Source organism: Notothenia coriiceps, unplaced genomic scaffold (genome assembly GCF_000735185.1).
Source record: "Notothenia coriiceps isolate Sejong01 unplaced genomic scaffold, NC01 NC01_scaffold00024668, whole genome shotgun sequence".
Classification (NCBI taxonomy): domain Eukaryota; kingdom Metazoa; phylum Chordata; class Actinopteri; order Perciformes; family Nototheniidae; genus Notothenia; species Notothenia coriiceps.
In genome coordinates this window covers 1,587,056-1,603,037 of record NW_011357369.1, presented here as the reverse complement: position 1 = coordinate 1,603,037, position 15,982 = coordinate 1,587,056, and the positions used below count along the sequence as shown (strand labels likewise).

At 40.2% G+C, this 15,982-nt stretch overlaps 3 protein-coding genes across 3 annotated transcripts in view; 2 read left to right on the top strand and 1 right to left on the bottom strand.

Annotated features, from left to right (window-relative positions):
• The window catches only part of LOC104955675 (Fanconi anemia group M protein homolog), a 430,065-nt gene that overhangs the window by 254,024 nt on the left and 160,059 nt on the right, over positions 1-15,982 (bottom strand). The window lies entirely within an intron of this gene.
• soul3 (heme-binding protein soul3) overlaps positions 1-15,982 on the top strand; it is a 326,159-nt gene that overhangs the window by 154,423 nt on the left and 155,754 nt on the right. The window lies entirely within an intron of this gene.
• The window catches only part of tmem150aa (transmembrane protein 150Aa), a 25,706-nt gene that overhangs the window by 3,986 nt on the left and 5,738 nt on the right, over positions 1-15,982 (top strand). Inside the window, exons 2-6 of the mRNA XM_010782894.1 lie at positions 10,792-11,067; positions 11,822-11,869; positions 11,994-12,080; positions 12,504-12,571; positions 14,871-14,998. Of these exons, the coding sequence (XP_010781196.1) occupies positions 11,003-11,067; positions 11,822-11,869; positions 11,994-12,080; positions 12,504-12,571; positions 14,871-14,998 (396 nt within the window). The 5' untranslated portion in view covers positions 10,792-11,002. The remainder of the gene's footprint in view (positions 1-10,791; positions 11,068-11,821; positions 11,870-11,993; positions 12,081-12,503; positions 12,572-14,870; positions 14,999-15,982) is intronic.

Below are 15,982 nucleotides of genomic sequence, written 5' to 3'. Positions count from 1 at the left end.
ACTGAATGAGCGCCCCTTAAATTTCACTTTAACCTTTAACCAATGTTTTTAGGATTGCTGGTGTAGAGCTACAGAGCGCCAACACCGTCATAAAACCTAAGTTTGGTTTAGTTGCTCCGCTTGGATGCCTGAACTTACTCGTTACGCGCCACACAGCATAAACCAAATTTTTCTCATCGCCTGTTTTCGTCCGTTATGGTGCGCGTAAAATTTGGTGGATTTTGTGTTGGTGGGGTAAAGGCAAAAGGTCGACCCTCCGTTTTGTGCCGTGGACCTCTACCTCTCGGGGGCGGCTGTTACGTTTGTACAACCACAAGGGAACCGAGCTTTTGAATCTTTTTGTCTAAACCCCCGCTTGTCGCTATATTATTAATTTGGCTGCTACGCTGCTGCACGTGCAGGCGGAGTGTCCTGACCTGGCTGTGTGTCAGCCCCTCCCCTCACAGCGCGCCTGGCAGCCACAGCGCTCTAGGCTAAAATGCTGGTCACATCTTTATGTAAATGGCAATTTATCGAGCTCAGAAAAGTTATCGAGTCCATTTTTATTTATCGTACGATAAGTCAATTTATCGATTATCGCGACAGGCCTACCTGCAAGATGCTCTTAAAGCTTATTGTAGTAAATTAGGATGTTTTGGTCCAACATTTGGTTTTATGTCGCCCTCTCATGCCGTTTCTTGTTTCAAAAGACAAAGACAGCCAAACTTGAGGCTAGAAAACTGTAGTCCACAAACCTATGTGGTAGAGATGTCCCGATCCGATCACGTGATTTTCAAAAGATCGAAATCGGGAGAAAAAAATCGGGGATCTGGATTTTTTTTTTTTTATATAAATACTTTTTTCAAATGTTGTATTCAATGTTACAAAACAAAAATGACCATGTTCAAGTCTTAAAGTCATCCTGAGGCCTGAGTTTTGGTTTCAATTTACACTACATCATGTATGTGTTGCTTCTTTGGGGCTTTTTTTCATAGACCTGGCTGCTTATTTCTCTCAAATCTGGCAATAGAGTGGGCAGCAGAGCTGCACAACTGAACTGATCCAATGGTGCTGTGAAAAAAATAAGCTATATCCATGTTGGATAGAATATCCAATTTAAATTAAAAAAATAACCTTAAGGGACAACTTGAATGCTTTTTTTCTTTTTTTTCTCTTAATGCATTTTATAAAGATCGGATCGGGAAAAATCGGTATCGGCAAATTGTCAAAATCAAATGATCGTAATCGGATTGGGAGCAAAAAAAGGTGATCGGAACATCCCTACTATGTGGGACTTTACAGTGACTACGTCTTCATATTCCCTCTATGGTTGCTGCCCTAGGTGGGAGCATGGGTGTACGTGTGAGAGTGACACAGATAGACGACATGTACCACAGGGTCTTTCCCTCCCCTCTGTGACCTCTGCTTAACTGCTGTATCCTGTTTTCAGTCAAAGTCCCTCCACTGCCCTCCACCTTCCGTTCATTTAATATTCCTCAGCTCTCTCCCACTTCTGCTTACAGGGGCTCTCCGGATCTATCATATGACATTTTGCGCCTCAAAGAGGAAAAGGTACACTTTTATTTTTGTCTGTTGGACATCTTTGGCCTTAATAGATCTAACCACAGGTCTACTGTACTTTTCTCTACAGCTTCGCATGTACTATCTGTAAAGGAGGAGTATAGTTACCTGTAACTGAACACTGGTGTTTACAAGCCACGACACTGGTATTGTTTTCACTCTGAGTCTGTGTGCTTGTCATCAGGGCAACATGTGACACTGGAGACTCCTACTGTAGCAGGAACTAACAAAAGCGGAAGTGGTGGAGTGCATTATTATAGATTATTCGTTTTGTTTCTTAATTTTTAAATCTCCAAATGTGTTTTTTGCAGCAGATTAAACAGCCTAACAATATATATATATACAAAAATATAATTTACACTTTACATTCAAAGGTAAAGTACATTAAATGGTACATTGATGATGTATCTTGTAGGCCGACCTGGAAGTTTGCATTGCAAAGGGTTCCCTGGACTAAAAGCAATGGGATTTCCCCATTGGAATTTGCTATATTGTAGTAAATAAACGATATGGCAAACGCACAGTGTAATTGCAATCGGCAGATGTAAAAAGCTAACATGATGCTATAATAAACAATATTATGGTCGCATGGCTGCGCATCAACACCGCTAAACTAAAGGCGGTCTCATGCCGGTGTGATGGCGTTTTGTAACTTTAAGTCACTTGTTAGCAACCGCTTTTTATGACACATAGAACAGTGGTTCCCAACCGGTGTGAGCACTGTCCAGGTGTGCCGTAGGATCTTTTTACGTTCCACATTTTTTTCTCATTTATTAAACTTCACTTCATATAAACTTTATTGTATTATATGTACAATGGAGCTGATAAGCTAATAAAACATTGCTCAGATTTAGAAATATTAAATGCTGACTGCATAAATTCTCATGACTTACATCAGCCGTCATTGTTTACGGCGTGCAGAGCAGCTTTTTATCCTCGCGCCAAAATATTACAAGAGAGTAATGAGAGTAAGAGTGCTGGAGGAGAGGTTTGAGTCATATTTCCCTCCTATGAACGAAGAATTGGATTTGCTGCGGGATCCGTTTAATCAGCCACTAGTTTAAACGGCAGAGCTCAGGATGAACTCGCAGAGCTATATGGACCGCTCCCTGAAACTGAAGCACGGTGAACTAATTCTGGATATCTTTTGGCTGCTTGTGGGACACAAGTATCCATCCCTCTCAGAGTGCTATCAACGTGCTTTTACCGTTTCCAACCTCCTACTTGTGCGAGCTGGCGGTTTCCTCACTCGCATATATGTCAAAAACAAGACCCGCCCCCGGCTGTCAGTGGAGCAGGATCTCCGCGTTGCGCTGCACTATCCCCCCACGCATAAAGAGACTCTGCTCCCAAAAGCAGGCACATGTGTCGCACTATCATAGTTTTATTTTAGTTTTGCTGTTTAAACTGATTAGTCTGTTATAATTATTATTAATTTGAAGTTATCATAGGCCTACCTCTTTTTTGAAATCCAAATGTAAAATAATAACTCAGAAGGAGAGTCGTTTTTAGTCTGGTTCTTGTCATTATATGATAGATTATATGGTTTTTAGGATGACTTATATTTGATTATTTGTTCTATAAAATGTTCTATTAAATTAAATTAAATACACATTTGAAAACCAATTTATGGTGTATTTATTGTTTGTAGTTTAAGCTCTGAAGTGGTTTTTAAATCTACGAGAAGTTACACCAACTTCTCGCCTTGGGGTCGAGAAATATTTTCAGGTGTGCCTTGGTAAAAGAAAGTTTGGGAACTACTGGCATAGAAGCTTCGGACTGTAGAGTTGGCTAATTACTGCATAATATACTTAAAGTAGTTCAAATTGCAACAATTTCAAACATCAACTTCATTGTTTTTTCGGCTATGGAGTGACGCAAATGTACCACTAGCATATTTAATGATGCTAATGTTTACACCATGTCTGCAGCAGTTATAAACCACACCACCTACAACAAATTAAATAAAAATTACTCAAACTGTTTCAACAGTACCTGAACATCATAATATTTTGTAAATAAGGCTTTGTTGAAGGAGACGATGTGGCACTAGTCATAATTAATCTTCTGTGTGTATTGATGGATGTTTCTGTGTTCGCTGCCTTAGAGCCTTTTTCAAAAAGAAAGATGTATTGTTCTCTGGCCAACCCTACTAGCCTGTCTGTCTGTAGGCTTTGCTTCAGTCATCACCTCCAACCCACCCCATCCCAGGTGTGGAGGCCCTCCATTGTTCTGACAAGCAGTTATAATGGCTTGTTAAACTGGGGATGTGCTGTACTGTTCTGCAGATAAACGCCACTGAGAATATGCTTGTTGTCTTGTTTTTGAGAAGGATAAGGCTACTTTAGGTACCTTGGAGAATATCAAGACTCTGTCTGTTTTTTTACTAGCTGGGCAAAATCCATTTTGGTGGATTATAATCATTATTATTTATAGTTATACATTATAACTTTTTTTCTTAAGAGATGTGCAGGAATGAGTTCCTAACCTTGAATTATAGTTAGCATTTCAGCACTTCCAGCCTCCCTCAAAGTCTATGGTTTTTGGAATGAGTTTTGGTTAGTTTCCAAAAGGTTATGTTGTTACTTCAAGTTTACAAGATTTACATGTTTGGTTCAACATCATAAACAAATCTCATAAATACCCCACTGGTGAATATTTGAAGCTTTTATGTTTCTTAAAAGCGGTGATTACTAACCTAAATGAGACATCTACATTTCATCTTGCCTAACTTTAGCTTAGCGGTGTTGACCTGAGGTCATGCAAATGTCATGTTGTCCGTTTGTAAGCTTTTAAAGCGTTAGCCTTTTTTTCTGGCAATTGCATTTACACTGGTCAAAATTATTTTAATACAAGGAGATTATCCTGCTGAACAAAACGTGGAAGTATTCCAAAATCAATCGAGAAATCCCATTGGCCTTTGGGACGCTGACTTGAGGGTCGGCCTGCAAACTAGGTAATAACTGCACTACTCTATATGCACAATATATCGTTGTTTTTTTCAACTCAAACACAGCGGGATAGTACGGAGCCCCTAAAGCAGGGGTGCCCACACTTTTTTGGCTGGTGAGCTACTTTTGAAATGACCAGCTCACCGAGGTCTACCAAACAAAAATAAAATCCCAAATTGCAAGGGTTGCTGAATAACACGTTTTATTTATTCATGGGATAACTACAATAGGGCTGCCTGCAACAAACGACTAATTTGATCATTGATTAATCTATCGATTAATGAAACGATTAATGGACTATTCGGACTATTACTGCCTTGCACAATTTCTCAAACGCTCTTATTTAGCCATCAACTTTTAGATTTAGCTTGAGGTTGTTTTAGGCATGTGGAAACTAACAATGAAGACAATAAAGTTGAATACTTGATTGAAAAATACATATATTATTAAATTAACTTAACAAATTGTGAACAAAATTAACATTGCTTTTTATTTAAATAAAATAAATAATATTTCACATCAAAAGAAACAACAATGTTTTAACAAATCGTATTAAATAATCTGATGACAGAACTATAAACAGAATAGCTGAAACTTTAACAAAATAAAGAGTAACCCTGTTACCTCTAATCATCCCATCTAATCTAATCACCCATGGTTGAATAATTGAGTTAACTCCGTGTGTTGCTGCTAGCATACATAACACCTGAGGTGGAAACGTTGCTCGTGGATGGGGCTACAGAGCTACTAGAAAGACAGTCGAACCCGGTGCATTCCTCCGTCTGAATGTGGTGCACTTTTGCTAAATGTTTAGACAAATTGCTCGTGTTACCGCCCTTACATGCTAAACACTCTTGACAAGGAGCATTGTCCACCTCAAGACGGGTAACATTTAACCACACCGTGGAGCGCTTCTCTCCGCCATCTCCTCCGTGTGTTGCTGCATGTAGCAGCTGCGTGTGTGTGTGTAAACTGCCCCGCCCCCTCGCACACAGACGTGAGAGAGATCTGGATTGGAAAGGTTGAAAAAACACCGACCATAGACGCATTTGTTTGTCTTTTTGCATGTTAGAAACGAGTTGGCGACACTAAGACTGCGAGATAAGGTTTTTGTAGCAATAATACATGACCTTTCTCTTTCTAAACTCGCTACTCGGAGGGAAGTCGCTGTCATATGCCTTGTAAACGCTCCGATAATGCCTCTCCAAGTTACCTTCCTTTGGCAGAGCAACGCTTGCTTTACAAATAAGGCAAATAACCTTTGAATGTGACAATGACATCACAAAAAAATATTCTTCCTCCCATTCTGTGTGGAAGTGATATGTCTCCAGCTTTTTGATCGGTCCCGCACTCATTTTGTTGTTTGTCTCTTTAACTCAATTTGAGTTTTNTGAAACAGAACAGTAAGCAGATTTATTTTTCTTTATGGATATTTTACAAATCACTCCCCTTTTAAACTGTATTCGTGTTTATTAATAACAACTTTTTTTTACTGTCATAGATACCTCATTCACACCAACGGTGTTTCAGGGCCGGTTTGGAGCTGGAGCTTGAAAAGCACCGGGTTTTCCTGTTCACACCGCAGCCTCTTAGCTCCGGAATCCGGTTTGTTTGGAGCACCAACATTTTTTCCGGCCAGAGCAAAAGCACCGCATACGTCACGCTTACGTCGAGACGTATAAATATATCACAGATAGACATATCATGTTTATCCAGATCTGCTAACAGTTAACTTTAGCTAACTTTTATTATTGCGGGCCCACAGCTGTGTCACTTTCTTCTTATACCGTGGCTTGTAAATAATGCAATGTCAATATCTTAAATGCCCGCCAAGCAGATAAAATGATAGTTATGTTAAACCGGTAGTTTTTTTGTACGTACCTCCTTGTCGTCAGCCATTCTTCTTCAGCGGGGCTATNCCGGTTCGGAGCCGGAGCTTGAAAAGCACCGGGTTTTCCTCTTCACACCGGACAATTTGTTGGTGCTTGAAACTAACCGGATTCCGGAGCTAAGAGGCTGCGGTGTGAAGAGGAAAACCCGGTGCTTTTCAAGCTCCGGCTCCGAACCGGCCCTGAAACACCGTTGGTGTGAATGAGGTATTTGTAAGCCTCCGATTTGCTTTCTCCAAAACTTGTTGCCAAAACTGTGAAGTCCTTGCATTTCCTGTGGCCAAGTGTAAGGATCAAATACTAAAATACACATGCCTTGAAGTCTTATCTGATTTCAGATGTGGGAAGTTATTAAGTACACTTATTCAAGTACTGTACTTAAGTACAATTTTGAGATATTTTTACTTTACTTGACTTTGATGCTACTTTGTTCTTCTACTCCACTACAGTTCAGAGGTAAATGTTGTACTTTTACTCCATTACATGTATGTAATACCTTTAGTTACTTTACAGATCTGGATGAATGATGTGGAATATAATCAAGTCTTAAATCAGACTTTAGTTCCACCTGGAGTAAATTCACAAGCTACCCTGCAGTATACAAAGTCATTCAAACCAGCTGCACCTTTACCAGCTTTGAGAACACTTTAATGATCAATCATTATAAAACATATAAATATTATTCTGAAATGGACCAATCTGCACAATGACTACTTTTACTGTCGCTACTTTAACTATATTTTGATGAGAATACTTTTCTACTTTTACTTGAGTAACATTTTGAATGCAGGACTTTTACTGTAACAGAGTATTCCTACACAAGATCTGAGTACTTCTTCCACCTCTTCCATTAACACCCTAAATAAGTTTGTTGTAAACGAAACTGCAGCAGCTTGACCACAGAGCGTGAGCGTTGGGAGCAGCTGATTTTGCTCCAGTGTTTGCGCGGAGCACAGAATGTGCACAGGGGAGTCTCCCACTGCAGCCAGTTGGCGTAGTTTTGGCACAATTCTGTTGTTCATACCAACGTTAACCCTGTCTACACGGTGAACAACTCTGTCGTCCAGTGATCTAAGCCTCTGCCTCCTGTAAAGTACAATCAGTCATAGCAAGTCTGAAGTTTTTTAGCAGGGAGCGAAACGACAACGTCGCTGCTTAATGTCTTTGTTTTTTTGGTATATTTCTAGTAGTTTACTCCATTGAGTGTTGACAAGAAACACAAGTAGACAAAATATGTTTTGTTTTTGAGGTACGCAAAGGTGCGTAGTGATGTTAAGCAATTCAGATTTGTGCCGCGCATGCGTACCTGTGTATGTATACCATTTTTTAAATTGACCAGAAAACTTTTAAAGGTCTGGTTTTGCAGAAGTAAGACTTTTCCCATTTTGCTTTCCCTGAATGTTGCTATGTCTCTATACTAACAGGAAATAGGATTAGCATTACTGATTGACAAACTGCTTTTAAAGCATCTAAAACTGTTGAAATTAGACACCCCAACACCACTGATTCAACACAGACCAGAGGCGTGCTCTAAATGGTTGTGTCAAGGTTTATTACACCTTTCAACCATCACAAAAGACAGCTATTATAATATATTAAAACATCTTGTTTAACACTGCTTTATTTGATAGTTTTTTGTAAGTTGGACCTCTCTCCAATTCAAGGGCTTTTTTTCATCTGGATGAGTTCATGACGAGTTCATCCTGTGCACTGTATATTCCCACTGAGCAGAGGACACACTTGACCACACACTTGCTGACCTTGGCTGAGTCCTCATTCTCACAAGAGGACCCTTTCCCGCGTAGCTTTAGCCGCTTATTTCTCTTCAAGAGGTGCTTGTCCTTCTGACTCACAGTTTGTGTGTCAGAGAAGAAGTCACCTTTAAAAGATAAAACAAGCTAGTGAAACAAGTCTAATGCACATTACTGGTCCGTTCTGTTTCATTTATTTTCATTGCACAACACATGGTTTTGCAACACAATGCAGTTATACTGTCATTTGGCTGCAAACGAAAAACAACTAATGATTATTTATGAATAATCCGCCTCTTATTCTTCTGAATGAATCATTTGGTCAGTAAAATCCATAAAACCGTGAAAACTATTCATCCCAGTTCAACAAAGACCAAGGTGATGTATTGTGTTGTCAGTCCAAAACCCACATATATCATCGTATTTGAAATTTGAATGAACCTAGTCGATTAAAAAAATGTTGGTCTTTTTTCCATCGCTTGACTAATCATTTCAGCTCTTCCTTATTATGTAAAACATTTGTTAAACCATTTACAGTCAACACCAGGCTAATGTTTTATCTGTTCAGAATCAAGTTGCAAGAGTTTCTCTTTCCTAAAAACAGTTTTCCACCGATGTTTTTGTTTAACAATGAAAGAGTGAGCAGTATCCAACAAGAGGCTCAGATTGTCCAATAATCTGCTCTTTAGTTGAGATGCACCAATACAACTCCAGTGTTTCCCACAGAATTTGATTATATTTGTGGATAGGGGCAAGAAAAGCCAAAGGCCCCTTAACTAATTTGGGTGGCCCACGCGTCCACCCCCCCCCTCAAATAAGAAAATACATGCAAGTTCAAGGCTACTGTAGACAACGTTCTTGTTGCTCTGTGTTGCGTTGTTAATGAGTGAGACACAGCGGAGTTGAGGATCTGTGGGGTTTATTCTCCCAAAAATATAATTTACAATTTAGCAGACGCCTTATTCCAAAGTGATTTACAATGACCAATTACAGGGACATTNAATCCATAGATTAGCCGCACCGTTATATAAGCCACAGCGTCAAAAAATGGAAAAAAAGGCGCGGCTTATATTCCGAAAATTAAGGTACACGTAAAATACAAGAAAATGTTTGTCTTATGTTAAATTACGTGCTGAAGCTCCTTTATATATACTATGGTCTACACAATATNAGGTTGCGAGTTCAAATCCCGCCTGGAACACCACTACTAGTGTGCCCTTGAGTAAAGCACTTAGCCCTCGGTTACTCCAGGGAGAATGTCCCTGTAATTGGTCATTGTAAATCACTTTGGAATAAGGCGCAATTACAGGGACATTCTCCCTGGAGTAACCGAGGGCTAAGTGCTTTACTCAAGGGCACACTAGTAGTGGTGTTCCAGGCGGGATTTGAACTCGCAACCTTCCGATCATCAGCCCACCAAATAAAAAAATAATATATATATATTTTTTTTCTTTATGAGATCCATTTGTGGCGGATGATATTTAATTGTGGCCGCCCGCCACAAATAAATCAATGTATGGGAAACACTGAACTTATTACAATTACAGCATGAGAAGAGATTTGTTGTGATGTGAAAATGTTTTTGCAACATGCAGACGTCTTAGTAGTAACTTACTGTCACGCAGACACACAACATACGGCGTGCATATCGGCATGTCAACCGTCAACTTGTCTGTGTTGCAATTTGCTTTTTGTTGTTTCTCATTCTTTAAAGTGAACTTGTACGTCACGGCAAGATAGACCCAATAGAGCTGAGATATTGCATTTTGAGCGACTAGTCTTTAAGGCTTTAAATGGCAGTGGGGGCAATTAATGACTGAGAAACACAATTAGACAGACTGGGAAATTGGACACTGACAAAAAGCTAAAATCCAAGTCTTCCTTTCTGGGCTGAAAGGACATGATTATTTATTTTCATTTAACATCATGAAATGCAGTTCTAGTCCCATTCTGCTGCATTAGAAATACAAAACAACTTACAATTATTTCTTCAATGAGTCAGAGGTGATGTCTTTAAATGTCCTGTTGTGTCAGTACAACACCTAAGGATATTTACTTATAGTATTAAACAGAGAAAACGGCAAATCTCCACATTGCAGGGGCTGAAGAGAAGCATTTTTGCTATTTAAAAAATGAGGCTAATTGAACAATAACTAAGTTTTCCTAATAATACTTTTTCGATAGATAGATAGGTACTTTATTGATTGCAATTTGGGAAATGCTTGCGTTGCAGCAGCGTAAAAAACACAAGGCAATGTACATAAGAGAAATTAAGACACAAGAAATAAACAGTCCAAAATATTTCAGAAATTGAAATAAAATAGCATTAAAAATGTTAAAGAATATAAAATAAAAAATATATATGCAAGTGGAAATACACATTTCCAGTAACAAATATAATGAAGGATATTATTGTGCAAGAATGGATTATTCAAAATTAAATAGAATACGAATGTAAAATATCCAGTTATTACGAGAAGCTATGGAGCAGAGAGGTCTCTGCCAGCCAGAGGTGATTTGTTCTAGAGGGTTACCTTTTCTGTTGATTTACTGATCTTTGCAGCGCTACTTCCTTACCTGATGTGTGCAGTTGGATTGAGTGTGTATAATATCTAATGAAACCCTCCCCTCTCGTTGCAGGTTGCTGCTGGCTGCAGTGCCCTGTGGAGCAGAATAGCTGTGCCATTCCCCCTTTTTTCCTCTCATGTCGTCCCCTGTGTGTTTCCCTGTGTGTTAGTGACCCCACACCCCACCCGCCCCCCACCTGATCCCTCCTGTCGTGTCGCCACTCCAGCCCCGAAGCCCCCCTCTCACCCCATGCTTGGAACAAAGTCCGCTCACTGCCAGCCCGATGACTGCCTGGATCGTCCTGCCTGTCAGCCTGTCTGCCTTCTCCATCACAGGGATATGGATAGTGTGAGTGTTCACTTCCTGCATCACATGGGCTGTGTGAGGGCCTTCTTTGTTGGGGTGTGTAACTGGGTATCACCGTGGAGATGCACCAATCGATAGCTTTTCATTTGTCACACCTGTAAGTCCAAAATAAGCTGTTAAGGAAATGACAGTAAGTATGTAGCTATAAAAACAGTTGCATCTGTTTTCTTCTGTGGAAAAAAAATCTATTTTTTTCTTGTATTTTATTTGTCCAGTAACCTCAAGCTCTTTTATTTTGACATTTGTTTCAGTGATAAGACAGTTTTGTAATAATTTAATTATTTAGGAAATTGTGTAATAGTCAGTGTTTTATGATGAATAACCATCTGAACTCCTACTTTCCATTAAAGAAAAAGTACAAACATGTCTGTGTATGCTGTCAGGAATAGTTATTTGAAAGTAAAAATATCATGATCAGCAGGTCAGAGTTATAAAATCAGGAATGGACCAAGAAACCTGCAATGAGTGCAGCTCGAATCACAAGATATTTACATGATCAACAAATAAAAGACAGCGATGCATAAGGGAATGTGTTGATGCTCAGATATTCAACTGAAATCTTCACACTGTCGAGCAATATTTGAGTATTTTCACATGCTCCTGTGAACATCCTTTCACGCTGGATGACCTTTTCCCCTGAAGCCCAGTGTAATCTAGTTTCTTGATAACACTTTGTGTCATCAGGGATCAGTGCCCCGTGTTTGACATTTGCCACTACTGTGTTCTTTCCCCTCAGCTACGCCATGGCTGTGATGAATCACCATGTTTGTCCTGTGGAGAACTGGTGAGTGATTCTCCTCTCTTGATCTGACGAAAGGGGCACCAGGCCCTTATTATCCCAGATTGTGGACACAGTCTGATTCCACATCATTAGAACATGTACTGAACCAATTGTGTGTCTGCTGCAGGTCTTACAATGTAACGTGCATAGAGGAGCTGGCCCGACCAGGCTTCCCCAAGACGTGCTGCACCATCCAGGACATCCCCCTCATCAGGTCAGATATTCTTCCTTCCTGCAGAACACAGAAACACATTTTGCGTGAATTAGCACCTTGTTATGTTGTGGCTCTGTCAGTCATCAACCCACACTCTGCATAGACTGCATTAGTTTAAGCCTCTAACCACGTGGGCTAGCACAAAAGCACTCTTGTAAAAAGGCATCATGGGACCAACTGACATTTCTTCAGTGTTTGTAGAGGAAAGGTCTCATAGATATCATCATATTCTTGAATAAGGACGCTCGCGTAACTCATGAGTAATCAAAATGACTTAATTAGTTCTTATTCATTCTGAATGTTCATATACTGTATGTCTTGGTAGAAGTACAGACAGATGGTGATTGGACGGAGCTATATTTAGGTATAGGTTATACTACTACCTTTTAATACTAACAGCTGTTTTGTTTTCATTTGCTCCAGTAAATGTGGCTCCTTCCCTCCCGAAAGCTGCCTGTTCAGCTTGATCGGCAACGTCGGGGCCTTCATGGGTAAGGCGTCTTCTGAACTGGAATTCTAACCATGTAGTTCTGTGATTAATAGAAATGATGCGTGTGCTTGAGTTCTGTCTCTATGTAGGAATATATTTGCCATTTCGCTTATTTGCCGTGTCTCTACAACACAATGTCAGATTATAGCTTGTCATTTTAAAGTTAAAACAAAAGTCATAGTGTAGTCTGTCATGAATATTGTGTAGACCATAGTATATATAAAGGAGCTTCAGCACGTAATTTAACATAAGACAAACATTTTCTTGTATTTTACGTGTACTTTTTAAATTACTGATCTTTTGAGGTACTGGCAGGTGGATTTTTGACCATCTGATAAAACATCCGCCTTGATGTTTCCAGTCTTTGGGCCAAGCTAGGCTTACTGTCCCGTAGCTGTAGCTTCAGTGTTCACATGTATCAGAGTGGTATTGATCTNGGCTTATATAACGGTGCGGCTAATCTATGGATTTTTACAGCTAACGGCCACTAGGGGACCTCCTAAATCTATGGATTTTACAGGTTACAGTCCACCACCTTTAACTCTATGGGCTCTATGGCCGGTCCGCGCCCCCCACCTTTAAGCGGCGGGCTCCAGCAGGAAAAGCTGGAGGCCGGAAAAGAGTGAGACAGGTAGCGCGCAAAAGTAAAAGTGGAACCGAGAGTGGTACGAGAGACAGAACGAGAGCAAGACAGACAGACATTACGAGAGCGAGACAGTTTGTCCCCGTACCACTGGTTGAAAACCACTGCTGTCGATCACTGCCGGTACGTGCGCTGGGAGCGCACCGTTTAAGTTTGAAAGTTGAAAAGTTTGTGTGTCTGAAACGCTATGTGATACAGTACAGTTTACACAGCACAGTACATGTTCTGTAGCTACTATTGCACTAAATGGTAACACTTGAATACGTTATGCAAATATGCAACTTGTTTGTTGAAATGTTAATAAATGGGAGCTTCCTCAAACAGCCATCTCTTTCCCGACAATCCCCTCTGTGCACAAACCCTTATGGTAATTAAACATTAAAACACCTGCGGCTTATCGTCCAGTGCGGCTTATATATGTACACATCATTCAATTTAGCTGCTGCGGCTTATATTCAGGTGCGCCTTATAGTCCGAAAATTACGGTACTATTTAAATGACTGATCTTTTGAGGTACTGGTAGGTGGATTTTTGACCATCTGATAAAACATCCGCCTTGATGTTTCCAGTCTTTGGGCCAAGCTAGGCTTACTGTCCCGTAGCTGTAGCTTCAGTGTTCACATGTATCAGAGTGGTATTGATCTTCTCATCCAACTCTTAGCAAGACAAAGAGTTGGCATCAATGCTACAATGTACTGGGGTGAACGTTCTGTAACAGTTCCTTATTAAATACGGATAATCATGGAACAAATTGGTGATTTCCTCTACACTAAATAGGACTGCTGCCTTCTGTCCTTTGACACGCAGCACTGACTGAGGACAGCCGAGGTGTTTGACGTCCGTTACGTATCATATTAACCTCCGTGCTGCCCACACACGTCAGCTGAGGAGCTGAAGGCCTTGAAATAGCCAAGCTCTCTAATCAATAATGAATGCGGCTTCCCTTCCACTTCCCCCGGTGTCCTCTGACTCCTCTCCCCTGTGTCCCCTCCATTGCCTTCCTCCTCTGCGCCTCCCCCTCCTGCCCTTTGTCATCACTAGCTTTATCTCTAATTGCATCTCAACTGGTGTTTTCAGTATGGATAACTTTTCTTTGTATGCATTTACTTTTTTTCAGACTTTTATGCTGCATTTCATTTTTATTTCCACATTTCATTTTTGTCTGTTATTCTCTCAACTCAGCTTTTCTAAAGTTGATGCTTTTATTTGAGTTTTCATCCCCTACTGTTGTTAATCTGTGTTTTACTGACTTGGTGGTTCAGTTACAGACAGCATCCTGCAGGGCTGTAGTTTTCAAACAGCGCTGCTAAACCCGTCCTGAAAAGCCCCCCCCCCCTCATGCAACATCCGAATGAAGCCGAATGGAGTCACATGACAATCCTCCATCTATGTATACAACTATGAATCAGAAAGGGTCACGTTTAAAGGATTTAGAAATCTGAAAAAGGTGTATAATACCTTAAAATCTCCCCTTGCAGTATCGAAACTGAAACACTCAAATCCATTTCACTACCTGCCATAATGAAATCAACTGAACCATGTTGATTTCAATGTTTTCTTTCAAAAACAAAGGTTAATAGTTCTATTGTTCAGTATTTTTCTCTCTTGTGTCTTGATGCGTTGTAACTGTGTGTGCGTCCTCCTGTGTGCCCTGCAGTGGTGATGGTGTGCTTCCTGCGCTACGCCCAGGTGATTGAACACAGCCACCAGTGTTGGATCAACACCAGCGCTCTGGTGTCGGGCTGCACCAACGCCGTGGGCCTGGTCATGGTGGGAAACTTCCAGGTATATATATTCAAGATTCAAAGTTGTTATTGTCACATGCACAAAAGCTACAGGGCAGGTTCAGGAAGTCCCAGGATCCTCCAACAATCTAACATACTACAGACATGAAGGAAAGCAAAGAAAAGAGACATAATGGTGCAAGTAAGATGCAGGAATAAGACGTATGTTAATTAGAATTGGATTAGAAGTACAAATGTCCAGGGCCCAGGAGTTCAAAACTTTTAATCCCTATCTGATCAAATCAGATTTGGATTTTGGGGAGTTCAAAACCAACAAACAGGATTAGGATCACTTTGATATCCGACCAGATCAGGAAATCCAATCCAAGCTTTAATCTGGATCAAATCTTCAAAATGGGTAGTTCAAACCGACAACACAGGACTGGGATCAGTTTGATCCCAAAAAACTGGATTATCCTGATCCCACCAGAGGGGTGGATTTCCAGTGGATTACCAGAGCAAAATGTACTGTACCATTTATTTAAAAATATGTTTCAATATAAATAAGATAGAAAAGTTTGTTAACTGAAATAATACACAATTTTTTGCCTTCATGGCAAATCAATTTTATTTTTCATTTTTTGCTCACGTTTGTGGTGGCCTATTTTGTTTTCAACCNGTAAACAGCTGATGTTTTTAGCCTCACTGTAAAAGAACTCAGCGTTGGTGAAAACCTCAGGGCCCAGGAGTTCAAAACTTTTAATCCCTATCTGATCAGATCAGATCTGGATTTTGGGGAGTTCAAAACCAAAAAACAGGATTAGGATCACTTTGATATCCGACCAGATCAGGAAATCCAATCCAAACTTTAATCTGGATCAAATCTTCAAAACGGGTAGTTCAAACTGACAACACAGGATTGGGATCAGTTTGATCCCAAAAAACTGGATTGCCCTGATCCAACCAGAGGGGTGGATTTCCAGTGGATTACCAGAGCAAAATATACTGTACCATTTATTTAAAAATATGTTTCAATTTAAATAAA